The sequence below is a fragment of the Pezoporus wallicus genome, unplaced genomic scaffold, assembly GCF_028554395.1.
Source record: "Pezoporus wallicus isolate ANWC-B61680 ecotype Strahan unplaced genomic scaffold, APGP_CSIRO_Pwel_v1 contig_8047, whole genome shotgun sequence".
Lineage (NCBI taxonomy): Eukaryota > Metazoa > Chordata > Aves > Psittaciformes > Psittacidae > Pezoporus > Pezoporus wallicus.
This window is the reverse complement of record NW_026639548.1, coordinates 3,846,292-3,873,103: the sequence shown is the minus strand read 5'-3', so window position 1 is coordinate 3,873,103 and position 26,812 is coordinate 3,846,292. Positions and strand designations below refer to the sequence as shown.

General features: G+C 40.6%; 1 protein-coding gene across 3 annotated transcripts in view; it reads right to left on the bottom strand.

Moving 5' to 3' along the window:
* Positions 1 to 26,812, bottom strand: part of TMEM132D (transmembrane protein 132D) — a 272,550-nt gene that overhangs the window by 32,532 nt on the left and 213,206 nt on the right. For all 3 annotated transcript variants that reach the window (XM_057414941.1, XM_057414940.1, XM_057414942.1), the window contains exon 5: positions 9,594 to 9,737. In XM_057414941.1, the coding sequence (XP_057270924.1) occupies positions 9,594 to 9,737 (144 nt within the window). The remainder of the gene's footprint in view (positions 1 to 9,593; positions 9,738 to 26,812) is intronic.

Here is a 26,812-nt window from a genome sequence, read left to right as displayed (position 1 = left end):
AAATAATCTGGTTATTTTAATAGTTATTATATGGAAGAGATTATATAAATTGAGAGAAAATATCAGCTTTCTATAATACCCACCTGCTCTAAATACACACACTTTTAACTAAAATTGAAGAGCCATTAAGGCCAGTTTTTATAGGTGCTTAGGTTTCTAATTCCCAATTAAATTAGTTGGATTTGAATGCCTAAATAGCTTCAGAAATCAGGCTTATCATCCAATAACCAGTTAAACAAGACAATGCTGCAAAACAAGGTTGAAACAGGAAAGTTGATCAGCATTCCTAGGGGTAGCTGATGTGGGAAAAATAATAGCACTAATGTTTCCTACAAACAGATATAATACCCCAGCCCCAGCCTTAGAAAAGGAAGAAGACCAGATCCTGTCACGTGTGTACAGCGTGAGAACTATTATAGATAACTATTTTGGATAATAAACTGGACTCAGGTAACTCCTTGTATTCTGACATCTCAAAGCACTTTTCAGATGTGTTTTGTTTATCTTCTTATGTTCTTGGAAATCCTTCAGAAGTATTACATCAGTTTTGCAAGTAACAGCAGGGAGAGCAAGTAAATGGGTAGCCAAAAGTCATCATGGAAACCAGGGAAGTGCTGAGAGCACGAGTCAGGACTACACTGCACTTGACAGAACGAAACAACACAAAAACATCTGCCTCCAAACATGCTCACTCTGAGTTATTTAAGGATAGCGATTTTTAAGATTTAATTATGCCACACCAAAAACATCTCAGGAAAAGAATAAATTGGTCTCTTATGAGATATATTTGTTTTGCCCAAGCTTACCTAGCTCTGCAAGTGGAAGCTGAGCACTTCTGCAAATGTTAAATGAGGAACTGTAGGATCTGGACATGCCGTAAATGGTGCTTACGAGACATTAGGGTACCACTAGATATTTTGTTGTCTCAAAGCTTTCAGAAAAGATTAAAAATGGGGCTGATATTAGAAGGCTAAAAACTGGCAACTCAAAGGGTAAGTAAGGGCAGAAACACAGAGAAAAATATATAAGATGCAGCAAGCACAGAAAAATAGCAAGAGCAGCAGCAACAGTGGCACAGCTGGAGAGCCACTACAGAAGAACTGCAGGAGGACTGAGAGATGAGGCTGAGTTGAAATGATGGGTGGGTATCATTAGCTGAATGTTAGCAACAACAGGAGCAACAGAGAAGACGGAGAGAAGCCTATCCAAAGATGGACAAATCATCTCCCATGTACTGTCTTTACATTCATTTTCCTGCACATATATGGACGGGAAGAGAGACATGAAAACCTGCTCTGTGGATAGAGATGTTTCACCTTAGGACTGTATCAGGACATTGATGTCTAAATGCCTGAATTTAGAAATGCTCTGGACTGCAGAAATTCAAGTATCACTCTCCATGGTTTCAAAGGGAACTGTTCACCCTCTAGATCAGTCTCTGCACTTCTTTACTCCTATTAATTAATGCTTGGCCTGGTAAATAGTAAGCATGATTACATGCCTAAAGCTGAACAGAAAAGTATTTGTGATTCAACCACAAAGGTCTGAAACTTACCTTGCCTAAGTCAATTCATTTAGCCTGTGGCCTGATGCACAAAGTTCTTGCCATTTAAGCTTCAGGCAAAGAGGATTACATGCTTGCCTCAACATGGGCCTAGAAAGTAATGCAATATGGTTCAGACAGTGGATGAAAGGGAAGAAACCTTCAGTCAGCAGACCTGCACAGACTCTTTTACATAAGAAATCTGGAAATATTTCTAAGTCCTTACTCAGCCACTAATATTTTATCATGACAGTAATTTTTATGTGCTGTGATTAAGTTAAATTTAACAGGAGTGCTTCCTTAAGAGTCTGTCCTAGTTAATGTATTAGTAACAATCATAATGCTGATGGTACATTTTATATAAAGATCTCAAAGCATTTTTCAAGGATTTAGTATTAATGTTCTTTATCTGTCAAGGTAATTCAGAACCGTTATACATCTTTTTGTATATGTCTATGCTGAGACAAATCAAGCAAACGACATGCCAATATTCACAATAGCACACCGATGTCACAGCTGAAAGCATATGCCAGAGCCCCCACTACAACGAGCACATTTCAGTGCAGCATCTGAAAACCCATCCAACAAGTTATCCAACTGTTATCCTATTTAATTAAGGCAGAGGCAAATGAAATGAAAATCAAGTGTCACACACTGTATGCAGACTGAGCCCTTATTATGATCTGTAATGCCTAAATCCCAACCCAGATTTAACCACTAGACCATACCTCCTCTCTCCATCACCACTGAAGAAGAGAGAACAGGCCATGATTACAGTCATGGGATCTAAGTGCATTTAAATCAGCTGAAAATACATTGTCACATATATTTTTGTTTTAATAACACCATTCCCTTCCATAGGTAATACAATATTGGGACAGTCTTCCAAATGATAAGCAAAAGCAAAGTCATTTTGTGGCTGCGATATCCAGAATGACATCCATCTGTACCTCAGGCATCCAGAAAAATCCTAAATTGGGCTGAGAAGACAGTAATTTATATGGCATATTGTAACTTTTCACTGCATGGTAACAAAGCAACACAGAATTTTATGTCATGATCTGGAGGCTGGCTTACAGCAGGCACAAAGAGCTATAAATACCACATCTTCTAAAAGGAAGTGGCAGACGGTCACTGGAACTGAAGAACCCAAAGAGTTTTAAAGCTGAAGGGATCTTCTGAAGAGAAATAATCACAACTTACAATGATTAATGCAAGTTTCGGAGACAGGTGCTATTGGATGATGTGAGCCCAATTTAGCTTTCATTTCTATCAGTGTGACATCATGTGTTTCAATAATGCACTGCTGGCTTAGCCCAGTGGAAGAAAGAACTAATTTCCCTTTATATTCAGCTTGTCTATTCCTTACCTCCTTGGCACATTTTTTCTAGCAATCAACCAATCTCTTTTCTTTGAGATGATGGAGCACTTCTCAACACTGGCAGTAAAACTCCTAATCCCCCTTGGAAGGCAAGGTGGTTTTGACATTCCTACATGGGTATCTTTCACTGTACAAATCTGACACTCAGAAACAGGGTGAGGCACTTAGAGTATCTTCACAACAGCTCCTGAGCATCTTCACTGGGGAGATTCAGAGCCACGGGGCCAGGTAAGACTTTTACATGGATGGTAATGATGTGACAGCATGAGAACGCCTGCACAAAACCGTAATTAACATGTCATTTAAGCAAATACATAGAGAAAGAAGCACTCCTGACCATCTCATACCCTTAGCTACTAATTCCTACTCCAATGTCACTTCTTTCCCAGTGCTGGCACAAGCATTGTGAGCATGTGAAATGAATTCAGTGAGGGAGCAGGGAGCTGAGCAGGCAGACAGCTCATCCACAGGAAAAAAGAAGCAGTAGCAAAAGGAAAGATTAATTTTCACTCAGTTGCACTCACGGCCAGCAGAAAGACAGGGGTGGCAGCTCCATGTTAGTTCCTTTGAAACAGTCATAGATTTGCACCTTAGCAATGGTTTAACACATTAGGTACATTCATCAGTCCCTTTTGGGTTCATCAAATGATTAAATCTGCCCACTCAGATCTCCTTTGGCATTAGTGACTGGATAGTCTTTAGATTTTGCCTTATTCTTTTTATGAATATAGACATATTCCTCCTAATAAAGGAACAGAAATACCCAAAGAAAAAAGAGATTATGATCCCTGCCTCTACAAGAACACATATTCTTTCCCATTAAGTACAAAGAGACAGATTTCTGGGTATCTTCTGTATAATTTTGAGGAAGCCTTCAATCAGGAATTACTTGGATTTTTTCTGTTACAGAGAGGTTCTATATCTTATAAGCTTATAGGCTTGCATAAATACAAAGAAACTGTAGACAGCAGCAACTGTAGCAGTCACACTGGGATTTACAGTATGGAAGATTACAAAAAGGCAAACAACTCCACAAAAAACTTGTTTCTTGCCAAGATTCACATCCAAATTGTGAATAAGCAGTATGGAAAAGGGACAAACCCGGTAACTTCAACAGCTTTAGGTGAGTTTCAGTCGATTCCTGGGACATGTGGGACTGTTATATCAGTTCTACATTCAGAACTCTCCTTTGCTATATCTGCTGTTCATATCAGAAAGAGAATAAAACTGGTCCCGCTCCCTTTATAACCAACACTAACAGCACATGCACTGACAATTACTATTACAACTTTTAATTTAGATACCAAATTTTTCTGAGTTTTTGCTGTCTCCTGATTGCTAGGGCAGTTGGAAGAAGGATTTTGTTCTTCACAGTTGTTTCATTGTAAGGTGAAAAGTTCAGAAAGATTCTGATGTCAGGAATACTGAAACTGAGTTGAAATGACAGGACATGATTTCATCATTTTCTATCAGAATGAAATGTTTGGACATTGCAGACAATAAAAACATCCATTTGCTGACTTAAATCAAATGCGTGTTTCAAGACCGATCAAAATTATTTGGGATGGAACAAGGCAGTTCAGCTGGTGAGAGAAAACACATTATAATGTGGAAAAACATGGCACGAACTTGATCTTCACCAAGCCCTCAAGGCAGAGATTTATTTTCCCATTACAAAAGTCAGCCCTACACAACCACACTCTAGGCAAGTGTTCAATCCAGACAAAATACCATTTGCTGATGGGAAAATATTTTCTTTGATAGCATTCATCAAACTATGCTGATTACATCTGGCTTTTCCTTCTATTTGTATCTTCCGAACCCTGAGTAACCAAAACCCATGTGACAACTTCACTTGAATGTGATGTTGCACATTCTGGTTAGCTGGTTTAATAAGATTACTGCTTCTGAAACAGGGGCTTGCTCTTACTCACTCGTCTCCCACTTTGCTTTGCTACACTGCAGGATGCTTTCTCCTCCTTCCTTCTCCCTCCACCAAATCACTACAGAAAGCACCAGGGAAGGGTGACTACTTGGATTCCCTCTTTGACTACCTGAGCTGCTCAACTCCATCAGGCCATAACATACACCTCCAAATACCCTCAGCTGGGCTTAAACTCCAGAGATCACAGGAAAACTGTGATTCTCCATACTCTCTTGTGTGCCTTTGCAGTACTTCCTTTTCGGGGCCCTATGCCTTAGACCTGCCACAAGGGTTTTCTTTTCCAGTTAAAAGCCGCAACTGAAAACCTGTGTAATCACACACACCTAAGAATGTGTTGTAAAAAGAATATCAGATGGACTGCCACTAGCAATATGGTTGTGAAATCGGCAGCACTGGAACTGTCAAGGCTAAACTAAGGAGCAGATAAAATCCTGGACTCAATTATCTCCTCCTTTTGATTTTTCACTCTGTCACTCCACTAACTGTAGGATTCAACTTTTCCCTGAAGTGTAAGAAAAGAAACCAGTGTAAGGAAGACAAGAAACAGCTACTAAAAGTTTAACATTTTAAAACAGTGTCTGCTTCAGGCTATTTTAAATGCTCTGACACTTCAGTTTCCGTAAAGTCTGTCACTTGTTTAAAAAGAAGGCATTTTGCCACTGATAAAACCACACTAAGTGTTACTGAAAGATTTATTAGCCTGCAGTAATATTTTACAAGTTTCCAGGTGCACTGTTATCCCCTCTAATAGAGTCCAAAGCGATCAGAACAAAGTGGGTAACAACCCTTCGCTCCATCAGCAGTAGCTTCCTATCATGTAGGCGCAATCTGGCTTTGCAACTCTACAGCTGCTTGATAAACAGCAAGCAGGGATAAAACATCACTGCTTCACTCCTCACGCAAAGCCAGAAAGATGAGATGCTGCAGAGGACAAGCAAAAATGCCTGACAATTTTCCCAGAGCCAGAACTGGTTGTAGAGCTTTGGGAAATGGGAATTCAGAAGGAGAAGCCATACCATAACATCCTGCACAACCCCATGGCTCGCCAGGTTGTGCAAGTGATACCAGAAGTCGTAACCCTCCTTTCACTCCTTCTGTCCCAGGAGTTTGCTTGTAATATAGACAGAAGTTAGTACGTCTTTATCTAAGAAAGCAACAAGATGCTCTAGAAGGAAATAAGCTACAGGTAGTTTGTTAGAAAATTACAGAGTTTTGGAAAACACACAGATTTTGAATGGAATCCTCTACAAGTTACACAGTGTATTACATAAAAGAGACAGAGAAACTGTATTCCATTCCCAGTGTTGGCACCATTCACTATGTTACTTCTGGCAAGTGGCTTCTGGACAGAGCTGAGAATAATTGGAATTTTTAGTTAACTGATAAACAAAATGAACCTAAAGGAGTTTTCATTTCAGGGTGACCAAAATGCAGGTTTTCAATTAACTTATCAAATTGGAAACCCAAAGCATTGGAAAGTGTTGCTTTGGAGACTTTTAGGTTTGGTTGAGCCTTGAAAACAAAGGCCATTTTGAAATGGGAATGTCTTTTCAAAATGACAGAAGATGTTGATTTTTCCTCTCTCCTCATTTTTTATTCAAATCATCTTGAGAATCTGATCCATATTAACAACTCAGCAAAAAAGTCTGCTCACCAATCTCTTTTCCACGAGGTCAGTAGGAGTTCTACAATGTACTTCAATGTTCAGAATCCCTTCACAGCACTTTGAAATCCTCACTTTAACCTTTCTGTGTCTCAGATTCCTCATTTGTGAAACCGAGCCCACAACATGCCTCCATGTTATTTTTGGTGTGGTTACTCTGTCATGATGGACCAAATAATTTCAGGTAATGATCTGTCAATAAAAATACTGTTTCAATGGACTAAATTCCGTCCTGACTTCTTCAACCAAGTCTGGCAGGAAACAAGTTAGTGCAGAATTTGGTCCAGCTCTTTAAAGATCTTGGAAGTCTCAAATGAAAGAACTGAGTAATAAATGTGGTCCCTGAAACAAAAAGAAAAATGAGGTATCCTCATTCTGCAAGGAAAATGAGCTTAAACTCATCATTAATCAACACCAAGGAAACAGGAATAAAAGCTAAGCCACGAAGACGTAATCAATCTGCTAGATGCGACATGACAGATGCACTGAAAAACAGCAATGGGAAAGACACAAAGAAATTTAATCTTTCTTTATATTTCAAGGGGCATCTTAAGCAGACTTTTTCTTCCATTTTCTATTCACTACTCTAATGTCCAGAGAACAGAAACTCTAATTACTGTTGCATGCTGAAGGCTGGCCAGTAATTATGTATCTTTATCTTCATTAGATGTCTGTGAATAAGGCTTGAAGTGAAACCGAGCAGGTAAACTGGAAACTCTGAGACATGTTTTCAATTAAGAGCTCCCTTTAAACTCAAGTTAATGCTGCTCAAACCTGCCTTCCTGCTGCAGAGCAGTGAACTCTAGGGGTTGTTTGCAGAAGCCCAGAACATCTTGATCTCTGACTACTGATAGGGCCTATCATTAGCATCATTGTGCAATGATAAGCACACAAGCCTTTACTGGTATATTCGTGGACTTGCAACCGATGTTAGCTATTCACTTCAGCAGTATTACAACTTCAATTTCTTTGCCAGGGTTAGAGTTGAACATATTTATCCTACAGATTGTTGTAGATTTGTATCAGACAAAACCGTTGCACAAACATCCGATGAACATGCCAAATAATTCTGGTAAAACTCCAGAAAACAAAACTGATTTTAAAAATATTGTCCAAATGATGCATTTGCTTTCAAATTCTTTTTATACAGTTAAAAAGTTAGCTAATGAGTGAGTTAGTGAGTGAAGACTTAGTCTATTAACTTCCACAGGGAAGACAAGGACCCCAATTAATTTCTTTCTGCTTTTGAACCTAGATTCAATCTAAGAGTTTGCTATACTTGGCTGATTTATCAGGTTCAGAAGGGCTTCATAGAAGCAAAAAAAATTGTCTCTTTTAAGACAGCCAGACAGACACATTTAATCAGAAAATACCAACATGGTGCCTGTTCACAGAAATAGAAACCCTGAGTAGATTCTAAAAGGGAAAAATAAAAAAAATGCTGGACTCTGAAATTGCTTGGGTTCATCTTGTGTATAAGAAATTATCATGAAGAAATTACTTGAAGCAAGTCCAGTGAGCGTAAAGAATTATATTTGAGAAAAAAAAAACCATCTGTATAGAGAGTGCAAGAAAGATCATTTAAACCTGTACTGTGCTCTATTCTTCAATTACCCTGCTCAAAGTTATCACTCCTTCTGTGACATGAAGTTACTAAACCTGCACATATGTCTTTACTCCCCAACAGGTTCCCATATGACAGTAACAACCAAGCACCTACACCCATCTTTGCCTACAAAGGCAAAAAATGGTCACTAGGAAGAATCTCTTTCAGGTGATGGGGCCCAGAGAGGCTTGCTTTGAAGCTGAACACTACCCTCGGCTGTTTGAATTCAAATTAACATGAACTACCATAACAGGCAGGAAGCTTAGCAATCCAGTCAGCTTCAGGCTAAGGCAAATTTCACAAAGGCCAAGTCCTTGATATGGTGCAGTTCACAAAAACTAGGGGGATAACAGGGATTCCCAGCAGCTGCAGGGGCAGCCTGTAGTATTTGTAATGGCTTTGCAACATGCTGGTTATGTTAAAAAACGTTCAATTTTAACTTTTATTTGTAGCCATGTCTCTCACTTCCTCTTCTCAAGTGACAGCCACAGATGAGTTTGTGAAAAGATAAAAGCTGCTGTAGACAAGCCAACATTTCTGTCACTATGCTGGAATACTTTCTACCACGTCTCCCACAACCACCGATGCTGACCATGTCCTTCCACTACCATTAAGGTGTGTTAACCATTAACCAAGCTGAGTAGGAATATGCAGGACTTCTTACAAGCTTTTAGTAGCAATATTGGTACAAGCTGAAAGTTCCAAGAAGCAGCGATCTTCCTGAGGATCAAGTCTGACCATATGATTCCAGTAATGAAAAAGCTCTTAAACACACTCTTGCAGGCTCTCTCCTCACCACTGACTAGGAATGTACATACTCTGAGTCAGAACTAAGATCAGCAATATCTTATTGTCTTGCCATTTATATTTCAAGGAGGTTTAGGCTACAGTGCTGTTGTACAGAGTAAATCTGCTGGTCAAATGCCTTATCCAGCAGTTTCCAGTCCATGACTGGCAGTCAATATGTCTCCTGTGCCACATCCTAGTAGCAACTGTGACCAAAGAAAATTCCAAATTGAAGTTAATGTTGCTTTCAACACATTGATGGTTAACAACCAAGAAAAGACCCAAACTTTGAGCCATACAATTCCTGTTCCAATGGGGCAAAGCAACCTCAGAGGAACTACCTCCTTCTCTAGAACATCAGCTGACAACATTCCTACACAGCCCATATAGCTGAAAACTAAAAGGCAAAGGTAGAGTGAACTCCAAAAATACTTTAAAAGTGGGAAGTGACAGACAATTCCAAGTATTTGACACGCAGGATGAAAAATGTGTGATTTTGTGTTTGCTTTATTGCTCCACCGAACCAATCTGTACCTAACAGTGATAATAAACCTTCATCTTCCAGGGGTAGAACAGTTAGGAAGATGAAAGAATTTGTTATATTAGAGAACAGCACCAGTTTGCAGGGCCTCTGTCTTCGTGTAATGGAGCAGAGCAGTATGATCCTACCTTAATGACATCTTCATCTGATGATCTGCACTCCACAGATTCCAGAAGATCAGTCACAGTGCCATCATCTTCCACGGAGATCACTTTGACAGGGACAGCCACTGTTTTTCCAGTCAGAATAGCTGTATTCAGGATCTCTGCTTCCTAAGAAACAAGAATAAAAGTCTCTTTGGTTAATATTGGTTGCTATCAATTCACTAGTACCACCTAGATTCAAATTCACTTTAATTTCTAATGGCTATGCCAAACACTGTTCCAAGTGCAGCAGGCAGGAAAGAAAAATTTCCTCCCTTCAATCCCTGAACCAAACTCCCAGTTCTGATTCAGGCCTGTTAAGGTATTTGTCATGCCCTAATTGCTATTTCATGAATGCTCCTCAAGTATCAGAGAAACCAAACATTGGAGGAATGACCCTGCACCACATAAACAAGATGTACCTTGCATCTAGCAATAGTGAAATCTCCATCCTGAGCAGCTCACTAATAACCTCAATGAGCACACAAAACTCATGTCTTAAGTCTTGCTGGTTTACCCACAAAACTGTTTTCCGAAAGGTTTTCTACAAATACTGAAATTCTGTGACACTATTGGACGCATAATGTTAACGTTTAGACCAAAGAAATCCTGTATAATTGTTAGGGAACAAGTTCGGTTTGGGAATTAGGGCATTAGTTTAAGACTGCCACCATTTCAGTTAAATGGGAATCAGGCCCTGATCAGGTTTTCTAGGATTATCCTGGCTCTTGTCAGCTAATGGTGGGCAAGCACTTGTTCACAACAGTTTTTCTTTACCTGTAAATGACTCTTGTGCAAAACCATTCTCTCCAAAAAAGGAAGGATGCTGAGAATCATTTAAACAAAGTGAGCTCTGCTGTGACCTGTATTTCTGGTACATCACTGCTGTGAAGGTTATTGCAAAATACATTCCTTCTATTTGATTTATCACTTCTAACTTCAAAGCACTGAGCTCTGATTGTATGAAGATCATGAGACTGAACAGTGCTCTCAGTTACCTGGGTGGCACATCAGTCTCACACAGCAGATACCACTGGCTTGTGCCAAGATACACAGAGTACACAAACTGGTGCCTGAATTCTTCGGCTCCTAATTGCAAGATACTGCTCATTCCTGGAAGGGTCTCTGAGCTACTCAGAACTGTGCCTGTGAACCGCAAACTATCCCATAGAACAAGAGGCTCTTGACTTCAGTTGGTTCTTGTGAAATAAAAGCTTCCAAAGCCCCCCAAGTGCTAACTCCTCATTATCTAAATAGCTCACACTATGAGCTCTGAGGCTGACCTGATTTTACTTGTGGAAGACAACAAAGGGGGAGATTGAAACCAAGTTACCAGAAGACAACTCCCCTACTGCCTCATGGGCTAAAGAGAAGCTGAGATTTCCCTCGTGGAAGGGACGCAGATCAAAAAGACCTTTTTCCTATTACTTAAAGTAACAGAGGCACTTTATTCAGACTCAAAGCAATATTAAAAAAAAAAAAAAAAAGGAAAAAAGGTCTTTTGATAGCTGCTTTGCTAAAGTTGCCCCATCCTCAACATGATTTTTAGGGGAGGGTGAAATAAGTTTTCACAAAAAAGAGAGCATAAGAAGAAAATCCTCTCCCTCTGTCAGCACAAAAGCCCTTCATATATTTGGATATCATAATTCATACAAAGGTGAGAATATCTGCCTGTACCATAAGGCCCTTCTGTCTTGAGTGCACCTTTGTTCCTAGTAGAGATTATATTATTCAGGCAACTGAGATTTCAGAAAGATTTGCAATTAAGTTTCCAGGTTCTTTTATTTGTTTCTCAACTGGGCTTTGCAGCGGTTACTGCATGCAGGTTATTTAGATACTTCTGCCACTCTCCTTCAGGCTCCACAGAGCTGCAAATGGGAGCAGCTTCGGCTTAACAAGTGCTATTATGCATTCACTATAATTACAGAATCCTAGCATTAGGTCCTGATTTTGATGACATCTGGGCATGAATCTCATTTCATTGGGACTATCTGAGGCCATACCACATGCCTAGCTACTAACACCTTGTACTAAGCTGAAAAAACCTGCTCCGCCATGCAGGAACAGCTTTCTTCCTCCACTGACACATTACAGTATGACCCTTGCAATTATTTTATAATGCAATGGGAAGTTTAATAATCAAGCCTTTGAAACAGCGTGATTAATGAGGTCTGCTTACCAAAGGCAAATGTAATTTCCCCTGGTAAGAGCTACTAACTGAGAACGGCTCTCACAAGCTCCATGAATTTCTTTCAAGTTTCTGAATTTTCCAAGTGCTAGTTTTGGATATTCATAACACAGACTGCAGTCTAACATAACAGTTTCCTGCCATTTTATGGCAACACATGCAGATGGCTACTTAGGCCATCTGCTGCTTCACCACCACTACCCTGCTTTCCTTCTCTGCTACCTTCTAAAAGCATGTGCACAGCACATCTAATCCTCAGGCAATTCTGCATGTCCAGACTCACAGCTGGCTCCAAAGCTCAGTAACATGGTCTCAGGTCCTGCCTCAGAGCTTTCTCTCTGGGCTGCAGTCTGGCAGATCTGTGCTTTACCCAATTGTGTGAGTAATCCCAATTACTTTAATAACAGTACTTACATGCAAGGAGATGAGTGTATTCATACTTGATTCTAAGGCAAGGCAGCAAATTTATACATTGTTTCTATCCAAAGTCAAAGGTTCCAAATTTGTAGTTTTTGTCTGTTCTAGATCTACGTTCAGAAGCAGAGCGCTGCCAGAACTGTGCACAGTCCTTATCACATGTGGCAGCATTGCTGATTCTTAGGCAGCCATAAAATTCTCCAAACCAGGCTTTGTCCCCTCTGTCCCCAAAAGAAATGAGGGCGGTGGGGGGCAAGAATGCCTGGAGGTCATACAAATTTCCTGACTTCCTATCAGCAAGTACTTGCTCAGTCTTAGGAAAACAAATCCACCCAATACCTCTTTACAGTAAAAGAAGGGAAAAGCGAGCTGGTGATGGTCCGAAGGTGTGTTAACCTACACAACAATAACTGAGCTGTGCATTCTGTTTGCAGTACCTCTGCATCTATGGATGTGGAGGATGATTTCTTTAGGCACCTGGTTTGCATCCCGCCCTTCAATATCGAGGCATAATAACCATTTACACCTATTTACACAGCAGGAGCAGAGTAAAACACTTCTTCAGCCATTTGTTTAATGGCTAGAAAGGGCTTAGTGTTCCCCTGCTGAATCCATATAAAAATTATTTCATTTTCAGGGAACAAACATGATACTTATTTAGCTACTCAGAGATTTATAGTTCAGAGTCTCAGCATGTAAATGCCATAAATCTATACAGTTACTAATTTAAAAGTGTTGCTTTTTTGCTGCTTAAGAGATAAAGGAATCTTCTGAAGAAATATTATGTTCTTTATCCATAACTAACACAGATTATAGGAGATAGGATGTCAGGGCACTGCAAGATGGGAATAGCTATGCTTTCGCAAAGCTATAGCCAAATATTCTATCAGCCACAAGCTGATTCCCTGAGCAGTTATTAAAAAGATGCTGAACTTTCTCTAACTACTATGTAGCATATCTCTGTAATTCGACCCTCCCAAGTACTAAAATGAAATAAGAATCAGAGAAAAACATTTTTCTCCATGTAACAGAAATGGAAGCTCACGTAATATTTATTCTCATATTGCCTACCACGTTGAAAAAATAGTAATAGTTTAAAGAAGATTCTGGAGTGAGTGTTCCTTACCTACTGAAGAGATTCGTATTAAATAACTGAGCATATTAAGCCCTCCAGCAGAAACATATTCAGAAGATGTACACAGTAAGCATCTATTTAAGTAGAAATGCAGAAGTGAATACCTATTATTTTTTTTCAATTTTAATTTGTAGCTTCCCTGCAATTTAATTTCCCTTTGGACATATTTTGCCTTATAATTCCTGCGGTGAAAGAAAGGACTTTAACAATACCTTTACAAATCTTAAGGAATTTCTTTTTCTCCCCTTAGTTCTCTCCATATTTACACAATATTTCCTAATGTTTGTATTAATAATGACATTTAAAAGAAATAAATACATGACTAACTCATGCTTAGCTCTGGGGCCCCAAAAAGACAGAAAAGTTTAGTACTAGCTGTTTGCACCCTTTTCCAAAAGCATTTTAGCATGATTCCACATCAGGTAATTGGTAAATGAATTAGGAATAAGAATACTGAAACTTTGAAATCTTAGACAAGTGATACAAAGGATTAACTGCCCATTTATAATCCTTTAGACATAAACCACTGACCGAGTCTGCACCTAAATTCACCTCTGAGAAGGAGTTCAGAACACAAGGGGTCTTTCGTGAACCTCATGACTCAACGGGAGGGTGTCCCTGACAGTTTTGCCTGGCCTTGCTCTCTATGCAGTCAATACTTAAGTGTACTTTGCTGTTGGACCTTGTTAAACCACTCTTGCATTTCCCATTGAACTTTGTTATCTCACTGTCTTATCTCAATAAAATACATTTCTGCTTCTTTCTTGCGAGTGAAGTGCATCACTCCATCTGCAACTCACACCCTTCAGAAGGAGAAGTATTTGTCCTACTACAACACACAAGGAAAACGTACAAGTCCCCACAACACTGCAATACATGTTCTATAGCACAGAGATCTCAAGTTACATTTTTTATTGCAGTAGTGGAATGTATTTTGCAGGCAAAATATCTAACTTGTAAAATCAAGCATGTTACTTGTTTTCAATAGGAATATGGCTTTTGGGTTTACTATGCACAGGCTGCATTGGGAAGAGAATAAAATGCTCACTGAAATCTCTTGAAATCCAGGGCATGCCATCAAATAGGAATGAATGGCTGCTTGAAAATCCATCCCATTTGGCCGTCATTAATATGTTCCATTTTACTATTTTTTTTCTTTTCTATTAATCAGTCTTGTAGAGCATTATTCCAGAGCACCACCTTGAATCCTTCTACTATTTATTTTTAAAAGACCCAGATTTTCTTCCCCCTCAGCTAGCAGCCATCTTATTTATATCAGAGAATCCATGCTTCAGTCTTGCATAACTAATTTCAAATCTTATTTAGCATCAAGTCTCAGAATTAAGAAGCTAAGTGACAGCTGTTTAATTAACTCCTTAAGCTGATTAGAAAGCATTACAGAAATCCCCCCAAGGAAGACTTTATAACTGTCAAGAGAGACTAAGGCCATGTTAATGCTTCTGTTTAAATTTAGTAAGCTTCTAAACCAATAAAGTCTAAATGCTTGACATCCTCGTGGATGTGGTCAAATTCAGCTTTTTCCCTCATGTTGCCACTGCAAGGACAAGAAACAAAAATAACAACATAGAAGGGATTTGAAAAGGCAGAAAGCAGCAGCTGAACAATAAAGCAAGTAGATGCATCTCTGAAGGAAGCTGTTGTGAGTTCACACCATCTTGACACTCGGTTATACTGGATTAGTATCCAACGCTGGAGTAAAGCTGAGCTTGCACCTTAAATGCAGAGTCATCTCCTAGCTTCTGGTTGCGAGTACAAGGGTTTGTTCATGGGTTCTTTAAACTTAAATCCACCTTTAATGATAGGATTATGGCAGCTGAAATACAAGCTAGCTGGTGGGGCTAGATACATGGTGGTCCAGAGAAGCTGAAAATGCTCCAAAGCAGATTTCCTTGTTCGTAGAACATTATTGTCAGCTCTGAGCTTGCAAACAGCTTGAAATAAATAAAATTTAATTGTAATTTCTTTATTTGCCCTGTGGTTTCCAAGCCTTTAGGATGCCCTAAAAAAAAAAAAAAAAAAAAAAAAAAAAGAAACAAAAAATTGTCTGCAATTCTTCTGTGTCTAAAAGAATAAAGGAACTGTGGCCAGAAATAACACAAAATAATTTGTGAGGCCTTTAACATAGACAGAAGAATTGCAAGTACAAGTTGAAATACTGCAGAAGTAGGAGAAATGATGGTGAAGCCTTAATGCAAAAATGTGAAAAGACAGACATGAACTTCAAAGTTAGGTGTTCAACGCGTGCACCTTCAACTGTGCAGAGTGAAATGTGAAGTCACTGGGAATGGGAGAGAGGAGAGAGATGAAAGCAAATTAATTACGTTTAAATTAAGCACTTGATACTTAATCAGTTTCCTTTCTTCCTTGGTACAGGCAAGAGAGCTCCACAATCAGATGTGCTGACACAGGGTTAAAAAGGACCATCAACTGAACCCCAAATGTGTGATTCTCTGCATAGACCTACCTGCTGACTCCTAGTCTTTCACATAGCTTGTAGACAGGCAAAACTTGATTTAATAGCAAAATGTGATTGCAAACCCATTGTTTAGAAAGTAATGGGTGGCACAATAAGTGTCTCAATACATATATTTCTTTCTTCTTCAGTCTGGTATTCCATGGCAGCTCAGGCTGCCATGGAATAGGGGGAACTTACCTCCAGCCACGCTCTTTCTTGCTCCTCCTCCACTGGGGCACAGTCAGTGCTTATGGAGTGAGCAGATTTGGCAAGGGTGAGCAGGGAAACGAAAGCACATGCACATACAAAGCACACCAATCACAAATTTCCAGTTAAAACCAGAGAAAAGCCAATGGCTGTATTTTGCTGTAAGGAAAAAGCAACATGGGACAATCACAGTGACTGTCTGCTCCTCCTACTGTCACACGTGAGGCATTTAGGAAAAATACCTAATTATATTTAATCTGAGAGTTAACTTTTGCAAAGCCTTTTAGCTATTTTATATTTTTACTAATGAACTTTCATCTCTGTATAGATAGAACCTAGCACTGCTAAGTTTGAGGAGGAGGAAAGAAGAGCCAACTATGTAAGACATTGCTGCATGTAGTAAATAGGAGAGAAGGTGCAAATAACAGGTAGGTGTTGCAAAGGAAAAATGGGATCATTAATAAGTTGACCAGCAGTGAGAGGTCTCTCATTACACAGACAGTGATAGTCAGTATAAAGCTCTAGAAGGAAAGAAACACATCTTAGAAGCAAAACTGAGGTGCTGCTGTATCTGCCTCAGTGAAGTAAGGCTGCGGCTCAGGCTTGTTTCACATCTGTATGGTGTTACAACTGGCAATCCTGGCTTGCAGACACCACCTGTTATTGTGGTCCACATCTTTAAGTGGTGACAAAGCCAGGAAATAAATCACCTCCAAGGGAGAGAAAAACATCTTTGCTTGTTGTGCCTCTTTTCCCAGCCTTTGTCTGCCTCATGTATCCGGACTGGCATTGCTCAAAACAGGGATCTTTTGGGGGCATTTGTGCAGTGTCCAGTTCACAGCTCAGAGCTGAGCTCCAGCTGCTGGACCAGCTAACAAGAGGTAATGGTTTTCTTTAAGGTGAAACAGCAAGCACACAACAAATGCAAGAGCAAAGTCGGGGTGGTAGGACATTGCCCCTGTTTTCAGTGCTAGCTGTTCTTTACAGCCCTGCTGCTGGGACAATGGCACACGAGGTTTTAACGTTTTCTGCAGTGACTTCCCGTAATTTTAAGCCTGTACTTTCTTCTAAGGATTTCTGGGAGTCAGCACCACACACACAAACTATCTAGAGAGGGTAATGAGCTATTTAGCAACAGGCAGTTTGTAACATTACCAGTAAGCTACCCAAGCCATACTGGATTTCCTTGATGCTCAGAGAGCTGAGGAACCAAGTCCTCTCATGGGAGTTCACTTTTTTCTAGCCGTAGAGTCAATGCAAATTCTAATTTGTCTCAGGTTTAAAGTCCCTTTAATGCTTTGATGTCTAACATTTAGGAGTTGTGTTAGCATACTTTCGGCAAGTCCTTTAATGCTTTGATGTCTAACATTTAGGAGTTGTGTTAGCATACTTTTGGCAAGTTCTCCTTTGGTGCTTTGGTGGTTTGCAGCACTAAGTAGGCTACCATGATCCCAGGAAGCTGTCATGTACGTTCTCAATTTATCAAAGTCAGAGAGCTATAAGTCTGTGAATTGTCAGGCTGCGGTTCTTCAGAGAAATTGCTAATTAATTCACAGGCTCCAAACTGTAACTCCATGAAGCTGCGCGTGCATACGTGATTTTGGTCTCTAGACAAACTGCTTTAGCTGATAATCAACAAGGTTTGCTCTTAAAGGCAAACAAACAAACAAGCTCGTGGAAGAGTTCTTTGCTTTTTCTAAGCAGGCTGCTTTTAGACATCGTTGCAGGAGGGAAAGGCATGCCTGATTGTCAAAGGAAGACCTTTCAGAGAAGCAGAGACAGGAGATCTGGCCTAAGGTACACGGATACGCTGTGTCTGATGCTGCTGAACTGCTGAGACTGGAGAGACTGGTAGGGACATGTCATGCAAAATTAGCTAAACCCAATCAGAATTTCACACATGCGGTCAGTATCTCAGCTCCCGGATTGATGTGCCAGCGTGAAGGCTCTTTTGATTCTCAGGCCTGCAGTTAGAAAGCCTAATGCAGAGGTTTGGTGCCTGCAGGGGTTGTGGAGCTCTGTAAGGGGTGGACTATGGGATGGGATGTAGGAATTTCCAGCAACAAAATGAAAGCTCTAGGACATCACTTCAAAGAAAAGATGCCAACGAGACTCTAGCAATGCAATTTAGCAGAGCAAATATTTGGTGCAACGTGTAGCAGAACCAGGATGAGTGGGGTCAAAGTGACTGAAACAGCTTTGCTTTCATGGATACAAGTACGAAAAATCCCAAAACAAATCAGTGCCTTGCATAATACATTGGGGTTTTAATTCTTTTTCTTTCTGCTGTCACTCCCAGGCGCTACTATGAGCTGCACATGAATCCTCCCCATCTTCCACATCATGCTGTGAGCTCAGTGGTCTAAAGGGAATACTAAGGGACACGGTCAGGGAACCCTGTCCCCATCTGCCTTACAGCTCCTTGGGGCCTGGCCAACACGGAGCAGATTAGAGCAACCCTTGGGATGCAGAAGTATCCAGCAGAGACATTTGACAGGGTTTTTTTCTGTCATTCTCTGCTTCCCAGAGCCAGACAGCAATGAAATCTGCATTCTTTCCTGCCTGCACACCCTGCTCCTCTCGCCTCCTGCAGACACTGATGCCCCTAGGGTGGATGACCAGCAGGGCTCTGTGCCACCAGGCCCTCCCTTCTGCCCCAGTCCTCACTGTCTGCTCTGGCCACAATCACAGTTCAGCACTGTTACAGCCAATAAGTGACAAGATGAAAGAGAGTAGAGTCTGGGAAGGGTGGGAGATAGGACTGGGAAGGAATCTGAGACAGATAATGGGGAAAGGGGTAAGAAAGGAGGGGGACTCACAGTTTCCCCAGGGCAGGTTGACTGCTGACTAAAAAAAATACAGGTAAAGCACTGTGCGCCTTGTTAAAGGGCTTTGCAAAACAAAGTACATGCAGCCAGTGTTGCAATGGATGCTAGGCACAGCTGAAGAGTGAAGCTGTTTTAGCAGAGACCTCCCTGCTCACACACTGCTGCTCTCATACTCTGTTATCTGCTCCCTTCCTCCACATAATCACACATGGGATGAAGCCTGTTTCTGCACTGGCTGGAAGTACTGATACTCTAGATTAGGAATGCGTAAGTGACTCAATGACCACAGCAGCTACAGCAGCTTACTTGGAAAAATATTTCTTAGTACATATCACAGAGGTGTAAATGATGTGTCTTTATGGTACTGGGGAACAGGCTTTCTGTAAAAGGCTGTGTGGGAATCAGGCCCCACCAGAATCACCTGAAATAAGCAAACCAGACTGAATAAAAGGAGAGCCCATGTTTTATTTTCTGATTGAGTTTAGATTTTCTACTGTTTTACTATCAAACAAATCGACACCTGAAAACAACTTCAGTATCATCCTGTAATGCGTGATGATGCACCTGCTGAGGTCTGCCTGACAGTGCTTTGTGCAGTTTTGTTCCCATATTGAAGCCCTCCTGTGAAATATTCCATTATATTCACACATCAAACTACCCCCAGGGCCTGTCTTGGTGACTCCCGTTTCCTTTATTGGCCACATGTTTGCACTGACCCATCTGAAGCAGGGCAGATGTGGGCAGAGGTGCAGACGCAGCCATCCTTATTCTGGATCTCAACAGAAGCATCCCCTCCTCCTCTGCTGCTTGCCAAGCACCAAGCACACAGCATCTTCACAGTCTTTTGGACTTGAGGATCTCCGCAACTCAGGCACACAATGCAGATACATCATTTTCACCTCAAAGCCCGTGACATTTTTGCCCCATCCTCACTATATGCCTTGTTATCTCCAACAATTTTCCCAGCTTCTAATGTCTACCAGCCAGCTCTGTCACCAGCACATCTGTACTTTTTCCCAGCACACCTGCAGAGCTAGTTACTTCACAACCTTCTTTAATATTCAGCTCTCCCACAGGGACTACAGGATGTTGCAAGTCTTGAACAGACACGTTTGTTCTTCTCCTCCCATCTCTCACAACTTTGGTTTAATCCTGTGAGGTCAAGCAAGACCTGTCAGTAAAACAGGTAAATCAAGATGCACATATGGCGTTTATAAATTTATATAGAAATCCAGGTCCCACCACATCTACAAAGTACTTCTCTGACAGGAAAGCCATTTAGCACTGTCTACCACAGCAACAATCCTAACACATTTATCAACTCTGACTTGATTTCCCCATCATTTTAAAAGTTCTGCTGTCACCCCTGCAGTTTTCCAGAGGCAAAGCCTCAGAAACAGTAAGGTTAGGAGATCTGCCCAAGCCACCACAGTGCCAGCTGTGCAAAGCCAGGAACATCTCTGGAGCTCTGGCATCCCATTTCCTTTGCTGCATATGGAAAACCCTGATAGTAACATAGATGATGCACCAAGGACAGTGGGCAGACAAAGAGAAAACGATGCAGTGACAGTGAGAAAAAAAGCAGATCTGCAAGGATGAAATCTGTCCCAATGTGGTAATTACTGTAAGCTCCCATGGCAGAGACAGAGAGCAAGGACCAACCTATTTTTTCAGACTTCTAAAGAAATAAAGAGGTTTGTAAGGAATAAGAGCAGCCACGTTCTCCTGGTCACTGTGTGGAGGAGAAGCTATTAAGTTGCCTATTCCAAAGTTTTCTTCCAGATTGGCCTTGGTACTTTTCATAGCACATTCATATTTAGTAATGTCAAGCAATAAGCAGTCTGAGCTAAATTGGGATCATCGCAGGGGCCTGGAAACCTGCCGCAGAACCAAAAATTCATTCATGAGCAGACTAAGGGCAAGCAGCAGGGAAGCCTGCAGCCATCGGGCTCTGCTGGGTCAGTAATTAGCTCTTCATTTGAACTTCAAACAGGAACACAAAAATAAACACGAGGGACGTTCAGAAAAAATATGATGTTCCAGCTCCCATATGGCAAATGGGGCCAAAGTCTGCTCTGATACATGTGATCACGACCTTTATGAGGACGTCATGATGCCCAGGACAGAATTTGGGTCACAGTATGTCCTTAGAAAAAATCCCTGACAGGGACTTGGTGAGGATGCTGGTCCCTGCCTGCAGCACCTGCAGAGGCTGCACCCTCCTGCTACTGTGGGTACGCTCATCCCTTCGCTGGGTCACACCATGTGTTGACACTGCAATTCTAGGAGCAAAAGTAAGCAAGTGTGCCTTTTATCCACACGTACCTTTGGTTATAACACTGCCATGTCTACAGGTGAGGAGCCCAAAAACTGCCTTTGCTTTTTATCTTGGTAAAGAGAGATCCTTATATATTCATATGACACAGCAACCACACTTTTATTTCCAAACCCTTCCCCTGTTACAAGTTCCATGCCCATAAAGGTATTTGGTGCCTGGATTTTAGTGGCACTACTGATTTAAAACTTTTTCTGTGTGATTAGCCTGTGACAACTGCTGCCAGACCCTTTGCAGATATAAATGGGTGTAATTTTGCTGATCTTATACATACTGACCCATACATTCATTTTCCTTGCCATATACAGAGGCTGTAGTATACGGAACCGCAAGAATCTGAACGAAGACAGAATACTTTTAGGCCTGATAAAGTAGGCAGAGATACAAAGCAGTGAGCCCGCAAGCTCTGCTTTGATCATTTATCCTTCGCAGATTTGTGACAAATTGTTTTTTCTGCATGAATCTGAACTGATACAGATTTACATGAGTAGTTAAAAAGTAATACCAACTGGGAAATAAAATCCCTAACAGCATGACAGGAAAGCAATAAACTTAAGAAGTGGTTAGACAAGACAGAAGAGTGATCAGAAATGCTTTGCAATAGAAAAGAATTAATAACAGGGAAAAGGAGCGGTCGGACACTTGTAAAGCTGGTTGTGTCAGGCTGAAAGCAGAAAATCCAAAAAGCCATTAGAAAAAAGACATGAAGAGTCTTGTAATAATATCCTGGGGAACATGCATGCTGTTGATTCGATGCCTTTAAGACTATGTTGTACATTCTGCAACTGTTGCTTAATGACTAATCCTTCTGGGATGATTGGTAGAGAACTTACGTTAGTGACAGTCCAATGTCCTCAAGGAAATAAATCTGAACTTGACATCATATTACATATTTTGTACCCAGGACATCTGAAGTATTTTCCTAATCCGATGTATGCAGAGATCTGTATTCAGTAATTCTTCTGATGTTACTCCCAGAGTAACAGCTTTCTTTTCTTCCTTCAGCTTCTTCTCATTTCAAGTATGAGAAAAAAATCAAACGAATGAAGTGCTAGTCACTCTACCATGATTATGAAGTTGTGAACCTGAACAGTTCTAGGCTGCAACACCCACACTGACAATAAAGGCTGTTATTTGTAGTGCTAGATAACGGCACAGGAGGCTGTTTTCAGGGTCAGGCATCTAGAAGTGACTGGGACTCATACTGTAGTTGGTGATTTCAATAGCAAAATTCTCAGTGGTTTTAATGAGTGTAACCCTGATGACTAATAGATCATCTGTCTTACTGTGATACAATATTCCAAAATCTTAACCAAATGCAACTACAAGTATCTCAAGGTTCTGGCCTTTTTGTGCGAATCTGAAAATTAAGAAAGAGATGCATGAGGAAGGAGTGTTTTCCAGATAACTTGTTCAGAGGCAAGCTTACTGTTAGGAAGGAAGGGGAGGGTACGCAGCCTTTTAAGATTATAAAGCTCTTGTCTGATAAATAACTGCCTCCAGATACCAACACTGAGCCTGGTGTGACCATTTATCACCTGTTACCAGCTATACAGGCTGCCTCCAGACACTGGCTCCTGCAGGAGCCATGATGATAACCGGCTGCAGTAGGCTCAGTACTGGCCTGTGACAACCTTATTTATTGGGTTAAAAAAGAAGAAGAAAATCTTTAGATGACAGCAATAAAAGCCTGGTTCTTCTTCAAGGTGCCGCCAGACACATGGGACTGAAACAACCTGACTTTTGCTTTCATTTGCTTAGGTTTTCCTGTTTGTTTGGAATTTACTACAAGCCGGGGCCCTGCAGCCAAAAGCTGTACAAAGCTCCTGACCTACCTTGATAAAATGACAGTTTTGCTCAACAAAAGCCTGTTTCCAAGAATCAGAATTCCTGTGATGACTTGCAGTGACTTCAGTGAGATCTAGTCTGAGCTGCATTCATCGCTTATCAGCGGTTAGATGGTAACCACAATATCGCCATCATTCAATGCTTCTTTTATGTGTTTCTGCTTTCTACATCAGGAATTTCCCTCACTGTCCCCAGCATTTCAATTCCCTCTTCAAAAAAGCAAATCATCCTTTTTGCTTTCCCTCTCTAACCTTTAATTTTTTGCTGTTCATGTCTAGGACAACTGAAAAGGGCCCTAAAAGGGCTAAAAAGGTAATACAAGAAAAAAGGCTACAGGTGAGATCCATGAGATGAGCAGTGGTCTGGTGAAAGGGAGCCAAGACTGGAGAATCATAGTCTTGCATCACAAAAGAGGAACATCACCAGATGGCAGAGCTCAAAACAAACAGAAGATGATTTTTTTCCCACATAATGTAGCTAATAATGAAATTCCTTGCCACGGAAAATGGGAATGTTTGAATGTGTTAAGCTCCACTGCAATTTAAAAGCAATCAAATAAATTAAAGAAAGAAATAGATCACACTTCCAAATCACAAACATGCTGAGCTACACACCCTTGAAAGCAGCTTCCTTTGCTCCATCGTTCCCATGGCATTTGCTATCAGCCCCCGTTGGATATGGGGAAATGGATCAGAAAAATCTTTGTCTTTAGCCAGTGTGATTCTCTAGACAGAAAGAGTACTCTATTTACTGCAACTGAAGTTTAAAAGCAGAATTAAATTCCCAGATACACAGATTTGTTCACCATTGTCCTGCTTTCAGAGACTCATTTTACAGATAGACTTGAAGAATTGTATTGGTTAATGGAACGGATTTTGGCATTAGTGGAAAATACAAGTCCTCAATATCAAATATTAAATTATTCCTGATTAATTCTTTTATAGGCTTGGACTTGCAACTGATTTAATACTCCTAAATAATTACTTCTATTATAACTGTGGCTTTGATTTTTAATTAACTGTACAAAGTTTCTCATTCAGATCTAATATTACCTCTGTTAACAATGTCAACTCCCCGTTTAGAGATTTTGTTCATATTAAACTCTGATGCTCAGTCCTTAAAGTCTGCTCTTCCACAACTCTGTGAACAGATTCCATATGAACCTTATTTATTCTACATCATCACCTACAAAAATGCTGTCTCCAGTATCCTGAACACTGTTGTCTGACAAGTAACTCCATTCTCTTAGTACTACTGCTCACATCACCTCATCTAACTCACATGATTCCTCAATACTAATTCGATGGTCATTTTTCATCTCCTGATTTTCAGCTACTTCACTGAAACTACTGACAATGTTTAAGTTAGGACATGCACAGAGCTTCATCTTTTACTGGGACAACATTTCTCTTCCTGACTAATGAAAATCTGGAATAGCTATCTCTACAGTACTTTATGATTATGCTGAGATAATGAATGATGCTGATACAGTGTATGATGACTGTATGTGTAGGATGACTTTATTTTTGTTCTCTCTGGCCAGAGAGAAGCCTCTCCTGCAAGAAGCTTTATGATTAAAAATACCAATAACCTGTTAACTATGTCTCTTTGGGAGCAGATGAGTGTTCAACCACACTGTGTCTGCAGCAGCATCACACATTTGTTGCAAGGTTACTGGACAAGGCAAAGCACAACATTCTCAAACTTGTGTGCCATTACTCACCTAAATCCATATTTACAGACCTAATTAAGTGACTTTATTCCATTAAAATTCAATGCAAGTGAGCTGTCTTGGAATTGTATGCTGATGACTTCCAGTGACCAGGCTCCTTATAATTCAGAGTCTGGATATGAATTTAGATGGCATATTTGAACCATTTACATCGTAATTTGATCCCTGCTTTGAAAATGTCAGTTTCTACTTTACCTTCCTTGTAATTAGATTCACATTTTCCTATGGAGAGAGGATATTGACAGTACTCACAAACACCCTTTAAATCTTTCTTTGGATAAAGGGGTGAGACATAGTATGTAAAATGAAAAGTGCCAGCATCACTTTGCAAACTATCACATTGTGACAAATAGATGTAAACCTGCATTTTTAAACCCATGCCCTTGTTGTGTTTTAGGGATCCCTTGAAGTCTCTGTTATTTTGTGCATTTTCTGCCTGCCTACAGTCAGTGTGACCGTAGCAATTCTGCCAGCCATCGCTGTTTTTTCTCGAATAGCTTGCAGGGTGACCCCGAGCTCTTTTATCTTGGGGGTCAAGCACACCCCTCAGTGCTCCCAATCACAACAGGCCAGTAATGAGGATCTGAACTGAGTCTTGGATGATCATCAGCCATCTGACAATTTGTTTCACCACTGCAGCATGACCAGAGTGGTTATACAGGAGGCACATGTCTCTCTCCAACACATGTGGGTCTTGCAACACCCTATGCACCTGCTCTGACACAGGCTACCATCTCTTCCAGCCAGAACTAAATAGTCCCTGCAGAATTCCAAAAGCTGGTGATAGTCAGTTCTCACAGATGCTAAAGAATTTCTGAGAACACATGAAGATCTGGCAAGATTTCTAGAGATTTTGAAGCTTTCAACTATTTTTCCATTAGGATTCCTGAAGGAGTTCTACTGAGAACCAAAAGCTTTGCAGGAAAACATTTTAAAACAAAAATGAACACAGGATAACGTGCTGCTGCTCTACTGGCTGGCACCTCAGTGAACTAAGATGGGGAACATCAGTTCTCTAGCTGTGCCCTGGTTCTGCCCAGTCACTGAGCTGCCTCTGCACCTGCCTGCACCCAGAGAAAAGATGCTATAACTTATTTCAATTTATGTTAACTTCCAATTACATTAACAAAAACAAGAAAATGCAGCCTAAGAACTCAATTATGTTGTGCTTGAGGAAATATGGAAATAACCATGAACTGCTGCATTTAACAGACTTTCTGATATGAAATTATTTGTATTCAAATCTGTGCAAAACCAATGATCATTTCTAGTTTTGATCAACTCAGCCTGTTCTTTGGGGAAATTAATTCGATGCTCTGGGTGTAAACATTCTTTCAAAGTTCTTACCGTAGAGCACTGTTTTCCTCCTGCTCTCCTTCGCACCAGAGCAATTTTCAAACCATTCCCGTTGATAACACAAATGAAACAGAAAGACCACTTCATCAGGAGAACCAGAAATTGCAATCAGAGAAGTAATACTTAACATAGAATTTAATCTGTATTCACATCATCTCCTGGTCTTTTCCAGGGCATGTGTGGGTGGCATGCAGAGACTTTAAGCAGGAACAGGTATATTTATGATTGCTAATGAATACAAGTAGAAGTGCAGCAGCTTTAGACAAAAAGTGGTTTGTTAAGCTACATCACCAGACCAAAGAGAAAGCAAAGATCAGTGCGAGAAGCTTGGTCACAATGAACAGATACCAGCTATTTCTTATTAAGTCACAGTGACAAAGCATTTAAAATCTACTAATACTGGTACCATCCTACCAGAACCTTGTACCAGGTCAAGATGCCCTCTCAGGGAGTGCTGTCCAAAGAGGAGGGGACCTTCATATTGGAAATGGATGTCTCTGAAAGCTGGCCATGATGAATGCTAGAGCTGAGCTTTGCTTCCTTGCAAGTAGAATGAATCTCACAAAATATTTCCATGTACTGCAATGTGCAGAAGTGACAGCTGTAGTTAGAGCAGCATCATGCCAGAGGTTAGATGGGGCATTTTGTTCATGACTCCAGCCCCAGCATGCTGACAAGAACA